We start from the raw sequence: 11,930 nt of genomic DNA on the forward strand, positions 1-11,930 counted from the left end.
ATTGATGATCGGAATTAATTATGTTGGCATGTTGAATATGAACCACACTTTTATTATTGGCATGATTGAGAGCATGTTTAATTAAACTAAATGTTTAATTGAGGTAGGAATATTGAAAGAGAATTTTATGATGGTTCATATAATTTTTATTGATGCTATAAGCATGAAAAAAGAAGCTATTTAAGTGTCTATGTACACGAGGATTAAATTATATTTTGGTGCCTAAGTGCACTTAAGGTATTCTAAACACCGAGGGATAGGATTTGTGGTGCTTTATGCGCTTAAGGTGTTATTTAACACCAAGGTAGTTTAAAAAGGATTCAACATTTAATTTATGTGGTCACTAATTATTTAAGAATTAAATTGGTGTGTATGATTGATTGTATTATGGTTGGAGAGTCATCACCAAGTCTAAAAATATGTAAATCACATAAAGTGAAAGAGATTGCACACCAAAACTCTTGTAACGTATATACCTCGAGTATGAACATATGGGAGGAGTTATGCGACTTTATATTTGACCATAACTTCTACTAGGAGTACATGACGTTGTATATTCCTTTTTATTATGCGCAGGAATTCCGCCACTTACGAGTGGTTATTTTATACTGACACGGTTAGCTCCCGTGTTAGTACCCCTTTATTGGGGCAGGTTAGAGGGAAACTCGTTCGATGCGTAATCAAGCTAAATAAATAATCTAGTAGTTTGTTAGTTGGTTATGTTGTATGTTGTATGCTTGTAAACAGGTGCAACAAGGTAAGTTGTGAGATGATAGAATGAAAGCATGTTAGTGTGTTCTATTTATGCTTATGTACTCAGCATTGCTGATGATTGTGTGTTTGTATGTTTGTTTGGCCTTGTCTTTATCTTGGCCCTACAACGGCCCATTTCTAATGGCGAGTAGTGGGGACAAAGTAAAGAGAAGCTTTTCAGGTGATGAGACATATTCATGATGGGCACGAGTGAAGAGCGAATCATGCTTAGTTTCTATAAGAATATAATGTGATTTATTGTTTGATTATCATATATTTTGCTTGTGAGACTAACACAAAGGTTTTAAGTCTTATTTCGGTTTTAATAAGGTCCTACAATGGTTCCAAATTGTAGGTTGACTTCGTTTGACTTTGGTTGACTTTACTTTCATTGGTTTGACTTTTAAGTTGATTTGTTTTGACTGGTTTTTAAAGAGAGTCTTCCGCTGTGTGTCTTTGTTAATTATCTTAGCCATTTTCATGGTGGCAGTAATGTCTTAGAATTTCCTATTTCGTATTTTAAAAAGAGAGCAAAACAGGTATTTTAAAGGGAAGGAATTTCTAGGGTGTTACAATATCATCAAGCCTTTTAAGGATATCATCTTACCTTAGGAAGATATCAACTAGTTTTTAGTCATTAGAGGATATCATCCAGTCTTTGGATGATATCATCTAGTCTTTAGATGATGTTAGTCATTAGTTGGATGATATCATCTAGTCTTTAGATGATGTATACATCGTCAAAGTCACTACACGAAACCCAAAAAAAACATTAAAATCAAGGAAAAATTGTCAAAAATAATACAAACTTTGAGCAGTCCGCCAAAAACAAGTTAAACTTTTGATTATTTCTAAATAATACAAACTTTGGGGGGTATCCGCTTTAAACAAGACATTTTACCTATAACCTAAATAACCACTAAACTTTCTTTTTTAGATAAATTCATTTAACAATTTAATTAACACCTTATTAACACATAACCATAACTAACAATCAAAATAATAATTTAAAAAAAAAAAAAAAAAAAAAAAAGAAAAAAAAAAACCCACTCCTTCTCCCCAACGCTAGCCACCCCTTCACCAACAGCTCCCCCCCCCCCCACTTCCACCACAGGCGGCGCCAAGCCGCCCCGCCGGCCTACCCTACCGTCGCTCTCCCCTTCCCCTTCCCCTAAACCACCATCACCGAATCCTCCTTCCCCAAACCACCATTAACGAAATCCCCCTCCCCCAAACCACCATTAACGAAATCCCCCTCCCCCAAACCACCATTAACAAAATCTTCCTCCCTCCCCAAGAAAACCCACGAAATTCCCCTCCCCACACCTAATCGCCCCTACGCCCACGCTTAAAAACCCTAGTTGGTAGGGTCTAGGGCTAGGAGAAGAGAGAATAGGGTTTCGGGGTTGGGAGAAGGGAGATTAGGGGTTTCGGGGATGAGGAAGGAGGTTTTGTGGTTTTTTGTGGTGGGTGGGAGTCGGGAAAGGGAGCGGGACAAGTGGGGATGCCAGGGATGGGGTCGCCGGCGCAGGGGAGGAGGTTAAGGCGCTAGTACGGTGTCGTCAGAGGGCTAGGCGCCGAGGAAGTGGTGGCTGGTGGGGAGCTGAGGGGGTTATGTTTTTTTTTTTAATAATAATAACAATAATAATTAAATAAAAACATTAAATAAATTTAAATATTCAAATTTAAATTATCTAACCCATAAAACAATGACACGTGTCCTATATACCTATTAATCAAGTCACTAAGCGGTTATAAGTTGTTTTAAGCGGATACCCCCTAAAATTTGTATTATTTAGAAATAATCAAAAGTTTGACTTGTTTTTGGCGGACCGCTCAAAGTTTGTATTATTTTTGACAATTTTTCCTAAAATCAATTAAATAAACTTATCTGACATAAAAATTATTTTATTGATGTTACCAGGATTCATTTTGGTGATCGATTTCTTCGAAATAATTAATCGTTTATTTGTAATTGATTAATTTCTTCTATTGGTTAATTTCTTCAATTTTGTTCTTCGAAATTGAGAATCAGATGATAACCCTAAGAAATGGCAAGTGAAAAGACAAGAAATTAATCGAGCCCATGAAGCCCGGCACAATCGAGCTTCAAATCCGCGCCTTTTTTTTAATTCTTGGGTTTGTGTTTTGACGTACGGACTGTTTCGTGCGGCAAGCCGCACGTAATACGTTCTCTTTAATAAGTGTTATACTTTGACCAACACATAGTTTTAGGCAATTTAATTGACTTAAATAAAATAAGAGGTAAGTGGGGTAGTTAGAGTATTAAAAAATTGTAAAGAAAGATAGTGGGGTTAATAATTTATTGAAAAGTAATGAATGTGAGAGGAGAGAAATAATAAAAAAGTAGTAGTGGATTTAAGTGGGGACCATGAGAAGAGATAGGTTTAATATTAAAATGTAGTTTTTTGTCAAAAAAGAAAGTGTAACACTAATTAAAACACGGCCACATTTGGTAACTATAATACTTATTAAAACACGGAGGGAGTAGTTGTTTACAAAATTGTTTGGCAAAATTAATTGTGGCATTTAATTGATTATTAGTGAAAAGTGGACTACTAAGCCAAAAGTTAATAGAAAAGGCTAAAACTATTTGTTTTTAACTTTTGGTTGAATAGTCAACTTAAAAGCCAACAACCAAACATATTTTTTGGTTGTTTGACCAAAATAAAAAGTCAAAAGTTAGGCAAAAAGCTATTTTCCAAACACTCCCAAAATTTTTAAAATTTGGAAAAACTTCCACCATGAGAAATTAACAAAAATACAATGCCATCATATAGAATTTCCCCAAAAACTAATAAATTACATTTTATATTCAATTCTATTTACAAAATCAATAACTTTATACTAAAGGCAAAACTAGAAATGACACTTGTCATTTTCTATTTAAAAAATTTCCCGCCTTTATTTTCTTTCTTTTTTTTTTCTTTTTTTTTCCCCCAAATTTTAATGACATCTATTTTATAACCTACAATAATACTTATTTTCATTTTGAGAACGTATTTAATCCAATTATTATATATACTCAATTAATTTTTTTTACATATATTCTACTATATATACTAGGAAACTTTTAGTTACAAATGATTTGGGTAAAAATACCCAAGCCACGTAGCCCAATCAGAATGAGACACGTGTCACCTCAAGGCCCAAAAAGGACCAAACACCAGTTGACACGTGGCACTCCCAATCATCAGGGAAAAAGGCGGCTTTCAAAGGCTCAAATCCCGATAACGGCGTAAAAATGGCACGGCCCATTTACTTAGGTTAATGACCTAGAAAAAGGGGTACTCATTCCTATGACCTTATAAATAGGGATATTTATCCCAATTTGGGGACACGTTCATTTATTACATCACAATCAATTCTCTCACATCAGAGAAAATACAGTTCTCGGGATCCGAGAAGATACTCTTACTTTCCGCACATTTACTTCACTTCGACCATTTCTAACTTGATCGTCGGAGGCGGAACTCTGAAACTCCGGAGCTTCCGTTTGTTTGCAGGTACAGCCGAAGTGTAACCAGTCTTGGTGACGTAACTCTCCCGTAGGACATCTCGCAAAAAACCCCGAAACAACAAAAATACTAACATAGATTAAAATTAAGGTATTGTAATGTATTGTAATATATTATTATCCAAGATTATTATAATATTACCAAATTTTTTTCTCCAACTTTTATCATTTGACAATAAAATTTATTTTAATTAAAAAAGAAAAATTATTTTGGTAGCATACTTTGTGTAAATCTTAAAATTATACATAACTTTTATCAGAAGAACCGAACAAAATCATATATATTGGAAAATTCAATCTAATTACTATAAACATTTATGTGATTAGTAAAAAAAAAATTAAAAAATTAAAAACCCCTACTACTCACTAAAAATATATTTAAAAAAGTTGATTACGGAATACTAATTATTCTAAAGTAAATTAAATTTAACTAAATTTTCATATAATGCCGGTCAAATTGTGACAACAAAATATAAGGGCAAATGTATATTAGTTTGTATATAGGTACTAACCTAAACTAATATTTTCAATAATTTATATAAAACCTTATAGCTTCTAATTTCTATTACTATTTTATACAATCCCATTCAATAACCTTTAAATATTTGGTATTAGTATAAATTAAAATTCAAGTTATTTTGTTACAAATATTATTTTTAGATAAATTATTGTTGAATTAACACCATTATTTAAAATTTATTTGTTGTAAACTTTAATTATGATAGTGCATGGCACGGGACTTAACCTAGTCTATTAACTAATACTAAACAAAACACTGCTGACATCATCCCTTCTCCAAATTGTACACATGTCACTCTGACATAAAAAAATTTCCTGCCAATTTGCTATGATGATATCATTAGTTTTTATTTTATTTTATTTTTATCTAATAAACCTTTATCACTTTTTAAAGGACAAATTAGTAAACCTTTATCACTTTTTTAAGGACAAACCTTTATCTAATAATTAGGTTTTTTTTTTTTTCATCATCATCAAACAAAGATTAAACTTTTTTGTGACATTCAACCGTCTATACACATTAGTAAGAAGCTATTAACAATAAAGAATGAGAGAAAATATGTAAATAATATGAAAATGAATGAATTCTAAGTAATCTCAAAGATTCCAATACAATATAAGAAGACATAACTTGGGAGAACTTCAATCTGTTGATCATTCAATTCTATAGCTTCCTAAACACCTACTTTCTAATTAAACCACTAAATTTACACTTGTATATAGTGTTCTTGACATAAATCAGTAACCAATCTATAAGACCAAGATAACAAAAAAATGTTTCACTATATTTCGGACAATTTTGGTAAAATTTATAGTTAAAATTTGTTTATTTTCAATTTTAAAACTTTTGGTTATACCAATTACCAATATATCTTGAACTTTAATCAATGTGTCCGCTATCGTCTATTGGTGTATCATTTCTTCTGCTCTTGATGCCTTGGCTTGACCCAAAAACTTACTAACCTAGGTACATTCATGCCTCTACGTTTAGAGTCCAAGAAGCACGTAGTACAATATTGTAATTGGTAAGGCAATCAACATTCCGAAAATAACCCTGCACATCCAAATTCGAGGATAAAAAGTTTAGATATGAGTTTGATTAAGCTCAGAACATGTTATATGCTCAGATGCATTGTAGTCAATCAAAATTAAGTGAAAAGAACACACAAACAGAAGGCATTTAATAAACTATTTTACCCTGTGCTTAAAATATCGGGATGAACATTATACTCCTTTGCGAATACAAAAGGCACAATTCCTTGAGGTAGAGCAGCCTGCCACAAACAAACCAACAATTAGTTCAAAAAACATCTTGAATTCTTGCTAGTCAAATCCATACAATATTATGTTTGAGAGAGTGACAAACGACAAAAATAATGATGTATGAAATTTAATCTTAACTATTGGAAGCTACCCCCAATTCTTTGACAAATTAAGAAATAAACTGTACTCAATATACTAATACTCATTCAATCCCCTTCCTCTTAAAACCCACTTGCTTTATTATTTAAACACATTGTTAATTGTCACCAACACCTATCTATAGGAGTATAGTATGTATTAGATTAGTTCAACTCCCTCGGCTTCTTTTTAGTGTCTCATATAAAATCTTGAGGGAAAATTCAAGAGAATATATTAAAATAACAATATGCTTATATGCATTAGAATTGTGCAAAATTCCAAATGATACGGAGTACAATTTAAAAAATAAAACAGAGCGAGCACCTCTACATACTACTCCGTATTATTTGAACTCAAAATAGTATGTAGAGGTAAGAGTGTAAAACTAAGAAAAAGACGAAGGTATACCTGAACAATGGCAATATGTAAAAGAACACCACGAAGACCAATGGCGATAGAAGTTGCGGCAATAACAGCGGGACCTGTCAAAAATCTAACTGCCATTGCAAATGTAGCCACTCGTTTTCCACATGCTATTAGCCTTGGTTGTAAGGCCATGAACAACCCTGTTCATTTACAATATTCATAAAACATTGGAAATAATGTTAGATTAATTTCATATACTCTAGACCTTATTATTAGGGTTGTTTTTGTTACATTATCAATGGTCCATCATATGACCTATACTCCTTACTTTTCAAAAATTAAGATCCTAATTATATAAGTCAACTCTTAAATAGTTTGACCTTTTGTCGTCTAACTAATAAATTTTACTTCAATTCTTCTGTGTTAATTATTTTCAATGTTAACACTTCATATAACGCAAGTAAAAGTAAATTTTTTGTATGCATGTGTATCTGATCCATGAATATTTATGTGAGCACGAGGCATTTATCGGGTCTAGTCGTCCGCATACTCTGTATCAATTATCTGCTGGAGAATGTTTCATATTATTAGACCTTAGACCCCATCTAAGTGTGGATAAACCATATACGTTTAATGAACTGTAACATACTCAGAATTTGAAAAATATAAAAGGAAGTGTAAGTAAGTAAAGTAATGGTACCTAGACTGAACATGGCCATTCCTAAGCCGGCATCCGACAAAATTGATATCGATCCTTTCACAATTGCGGGCATTTCGATGTTCCACCTGTTAGTTGGTTTTTATTTATGTTAGTCAACAATAATTGACAACAAAATTGCACTCAATTTAATAGAGGATAAAATAATGGTTGACATAATGCTTCCAATATTACCAAAACTGTTTTATGGCAATAGGGTTCAAATCTTATTGCATACATATTTTTGCACAAAATTAAATTCGTGTCTATAAGTAGATCCTTGATCACATTTTGAGATTGCTCTATAAAGATAGGTTTTAAATGGATCGAAAAATTATCAACAAACTCCGTATCATCACTCATATACATATCAAAAATTATTTAAATGTTTTTATAAATAAAATTTAAATTTACTCTCAAAGATATCGATAAAGAGAAAACACCAACATCCACTTCTAATATGGAGTATTGCTTGAGCAATTACCAAATTCCTTAACTAACTAAACAAATTACTTTATACCCTATGAACCTAATATCAACAAAAAATTCATTTTTATAAAAGATTAACAAGCTAAGAATTTCCCATATCATTGAACAAAAGCAGCATAAAGTGAAAGGTAATGTACTATAAATTAAATGATACTATCATACTACATTATAAAACTGTATAATACTATGTATATGAGAGGAGGTGCAAACCTGTATGATATAAGAGACCAAGCTAAGCCTAAAAGACTAGAATAAGTGTTGGGGTTACGAATAAGTTTCCTCCAAACCATGATAAGTATGAGTCTAGTCATGACACTAGCAGGGGGCATTTGATGCTTCCTCTCCACCACATTCCCTTCTTCCATGTCATCCACCACCTTCTTCTGGTACGGCGATCCCGTCGTCGGGAATTTGAATTCGTCGTCCCCTTCCACCTTGTCTCCATTCTCTTTCCCTGTTGGACTCAAGTTCTCTTGAAAATTGTTCATGCCAGCTGATTGTGTGACAAGCAACACAAATATATATAGCTTTTATTAGTCATCTTATACATAGTTGTGTATAAAAATTAATCAAAGAACTATATATGAATAATGTACAACCGATTTAAATCAGCCTTTTTTTTAGACTATAAAATTAGAGTCGATATACTCAAATTCACTAGTTTCTACTATCGATCATCAACTACTTTTTAAATTAAAATAAAATTGATAATCACAACTTATTTTTATTTTTTTACAAATATATGTCTTACTAAGTGACAACATTAATTTGAGACAAAGGAAATATATTTTAATGATCTACCAATTAATTTATAAATTGAGATTCGGATACTTAATTTCATCATTATGAACAACCAATTTAGTACTCCCTAGCAAGCTTAACCCAAATGATCAAAGACTTTTGTTAATCACAAATAATACAATATATATACAGTTGACCTCAAAATTTGTAGCTTAACCTAACTCTTTACTAATTAATTTACTTGATATTCCAATATTGTATTTTTCAATCAACTCATATATATCATAGAAAATTATATTTTTGTAATCAAATCAACTAAATTAATTAATCATTTAATGTTGTATTACCTCTAGCAGCAGCAATCTCTTGTTGAAGAACAGCCTTAGAAGAATCCAAAATCCCAAAATCATTAGTACCACCTCTAATATTATTATTCATAACATTAGTATTCTTCATATGCTCCGAAACAGGTGACTGATTAGAACTCCATACAAACATATGCAAATCCTTATTAGGCGGCGTAGGCGGGTTACCACCACCCTCCTTCCTCCTACCACCACCCGAGCTTGTCGGTCCCGCGATCATCGGGTTAGGCGGCGGGTAAGGTGGGAGCGAGCCTCCACCATTATACAACTCCCCACTCATACTCCTCCCCATCCTCCTCTTCCCACCAACACCACCTTGTTGTTGTTGTAGTTGTAATTGTAATTGTTGTTGTTTATAAATCATTTCTTCATCAAAGTTTGATGTTCTTGGGGTAGGCCCCTTGGAAGATTGAAGAGAGAATACGTCTCCGCCCCCACTACCTTGGGGGTACCCTGCACCCGGGTGTCTAGGACTCGCAGCTTTGCTAGCGAACATTGCGTAGAAATCGGTTTGATTAAAGCTAGAGGCTCTAGGGGTTGGCTCCCTAGAGGACTGTATGCTGTAGATTTCTACGCCGGTTAGGTTCGACGCTCGCGGCGTCATCGAGGTTAGGGAATGGAGGTGTGATTTGTGATTAGACCCTGATACCATACTTGAAGCAGTTGATCTTCGTACTACTACGTGTAGTTTACCATCATCTCCTATTTCTGCATCTGCCTGTATATATTAACTTATCTATATTATCATCATTTATACTTCTTATATTATTACATTAAATATATGCTTAGTTTAACAAAGAAAAATAGTAATGTTGCATTGAAAAATGTAGGAAATTAAATCTTGCCTGTATAGGCTCCCTGCCGTTAAGGGAGACGACATCGGATTCAACACGGAAAGAAGTGATGGAAGCGGCGGTTTCCGGGAACTGCTCGGAGATGAGCAACTTAGCACCTCTATATTCGAACAAAAACAACATAAGAGTGTACCAAATGATACTTTGTAACACCACAATTTGGACCATAAGGCCACCACTAAAGTCTCCATACATAGCCTTTAAAAGGGGGATCCCCATCACAAGGGTATTAGGCAACGTCGAAAGCGAAAATAGGGTGATCATCCACTCTAGATTTCCTTTCTTGGTGATCATAAGCCATAAGCTGAGAGCGACGAGGATGACGACCTTTTGGAGGCAATCCGCGGCTATGAAATGGTAGTTCATCTTGTAGATATCATTGGTGGAGATGAAGTGGAAGGAAAGCAATGGCACGGCGAACACTGCTACGAAACGGTTGATCCCTGAGCATTGGTCCGGGGTGAAGATCTTCCACCACCGGACCGAGCCATAGGCTAGAATCATCGCCACGTAAAGAGGGGTGATCGCGGAAAACACATCGTATATGTCTTTTCCAGTAATCATTTTAACTCGTTACAAAGTGGTATCAGAGCCAGGCTCAGATTTATCCTCACAAACCCCAAAATCAAAGCAAAACTACCCAAGTATAACCTAGAGGCGACAAAGATGTACGTAACGGGAAACGAGTATGTGTAGTAATTATGAAGCAATCAAAGGTGAAGATTATGGAAGCTTTTCTCTAAGTTGTCTCATGATGGAGCTAGGATTTGGTAGCTAAAAGGAAGAGTGTGAAATGCAAATGGTTGAATTTTGGATAGTACTTTAATTGAAATAGTTTAATAGGTAATATTTGGTGTAATAGCTGTAAACTTGTACTGGTAGCAGATGCTCAGAAAAGAAGTGGAAAGAATCGGGTGTGGCGGGATGGTGTCTTCAACGCAAAACCGTCTTAATAATTAAGAAGAGGTAATAGTAAAAAAGTTAGAGAAGTCAATTAATCATTAACTACGTAGTATTTACTTCTCCATTTCATATTTTTATTTTTTAAGTGCTATTTTATAGGTATATTTGTCAAGGTGAAACTTTAACTACCAATATATTTAACTATCAATAAAAATAAAATAAAAATACAAAAGTTGATATTCGTAAACAATCTATACATTGATACCTATCTAAAAAGCATTTGTATGATTACTTTTGATCTTAATGTATAAAGAAAAAACATTATTCTGATTAATGTATGTAAATAGTGTAAAAGTCAAAGTGAGATACTTACAGAAATATTTTTCATTTATGTAAGTTTAAGAATCCTTTTTCATATGGTATTATAAGTATATTAATATCTGACCTTATTTTTCTTAATCTGATCTAAAATAAGATGAATTAAACATAACTTATACAAGAAAGAATTAATATAAAAAAATTACCAAAAGAATATACCGTAATGTTTAGTGATCTAGTTGCATCTTAATAATTTAATATGGGTTGAAAATACAATGTATATATTTCTAGATATCTCACTTTGACTTACAGAATTACTTGAAGCAACCAAAGGTTATAATCCCAAAAAATAACAATATAATGCTGATTTGATTATATGTAATAATGTAATATACTCCGTACTTCGCTTAATAGAGTGACACATCTGCTAATTAATATTTCAATTAATTTATGGCAGGATAAGGTTCTATTGTGTGGTGTATATCTATAAAAAGATTGCTTGGTCTAGTAAATCTACTGTTAAAATTAAATTAATTACATTACATATGATATAATTAGGGTAGTGTAAATAACTCCGTATGTTATTAAACATAATTAGATTAATTGGTTCAGGTTCTTAATGAGATACTCAGTATCCAAAAGCAAAGACCTAGCTAGCGATATAGTAGCTTAAACTGAAAAAGATTTGGTTGGATGAAAAATATTGTTGTCTATTTTGTTTTAAAAAGTGTTATTAAAATTTCTAGTTGCTGAACCATGTAATTACTATAGATTTTTTTGAGGGAAATGTAATTACTAGATTTTAACAATGAATAACATTCACTTTCTTAAGCATTTTCTTTACAATTAAGTATACGTATGGAGTAAAAAAAAATAGTACGAATAAGAAATAGTCTTTATTAAATCAAACTGATATAACCTCCTAAAACTATAAGAGAAAAGCTCTAACCACTTGAGTTATCCCTCGTTCTCTGACTATTAACATA

General features: G+C 32.9%; 1 protein-coding gene across 1 annotated transcript; it reads right to left on the reverse strand.

Moving 5' to 3' along the window:
* Nucleotides 1–5,441: 5,441 nt before the first annotated feature.
* On the reverse strand, nt 5,442–10,763 carry LOC110716963 (auxin efflux carrier component 2-like). Its single transcript, XM_021895610.1, has 7 exons — nt 9,715–10,763; nt 8,852–9,587; nt 7,974–8,256; nt 7,278–7,363; nt 6,620–6,777; nt 6,008–6,084; nt 5,442–5,864 (listed from the first exon to the last, which is right to left on the reverse strand). The coding sequence occupies exons 1-7, from the start codon at nt 10,285–10,287 to the stop codon at nt 5,798–5,800; spliced, it is 1,980 nt and encodes a 659-aa protein (XP_021751302.1). The 5' UTR covers nt 10,288–10,763; the 3' UTR covers nt 5,442–5,797.
* Between the last annotated feature and the right edge of the window lie 1,167 nt (nt 10,764–11,930).

Source organism: Chenopodium quinoa, unplaced genomic scaffold (genome assembly GCF_001683475.1).
Source record: "Chenopodium quinoa cultivar QQ74 unplaced genomic scaffold, ASM168347v1, whole genome shotgun sequence".
NCBI lineage: Eukaryota > Viridiplantae > Streptophyta > Magnoliopsida > Caryophyllales > Amaranthaceae > Chenopodium > Chenopodium quinoa.

Coding starts and splice junctions, on each gene's coding strand:
- LOC110716963 (XM_021895610.1), bottom strand. CDS start 10,287: ATGATTACTGGAAAAGACATATACGATGTGTTTTCCGCGATCACCCCT. Junction 8,257..8,851: donor AGAGATTGCTGCTGCTAGAG/GTAATACAACAT, acceptor TCACACAATCAG/CTGGCATGAACAATTTTCAA. Junction 6,085..6,619: donor TACATATTGCCATTGTTCAG/GTATACCTTCGT, acceptor TGTTTGTGGCAG/GCTGCTCTACCTCAAGGAAT.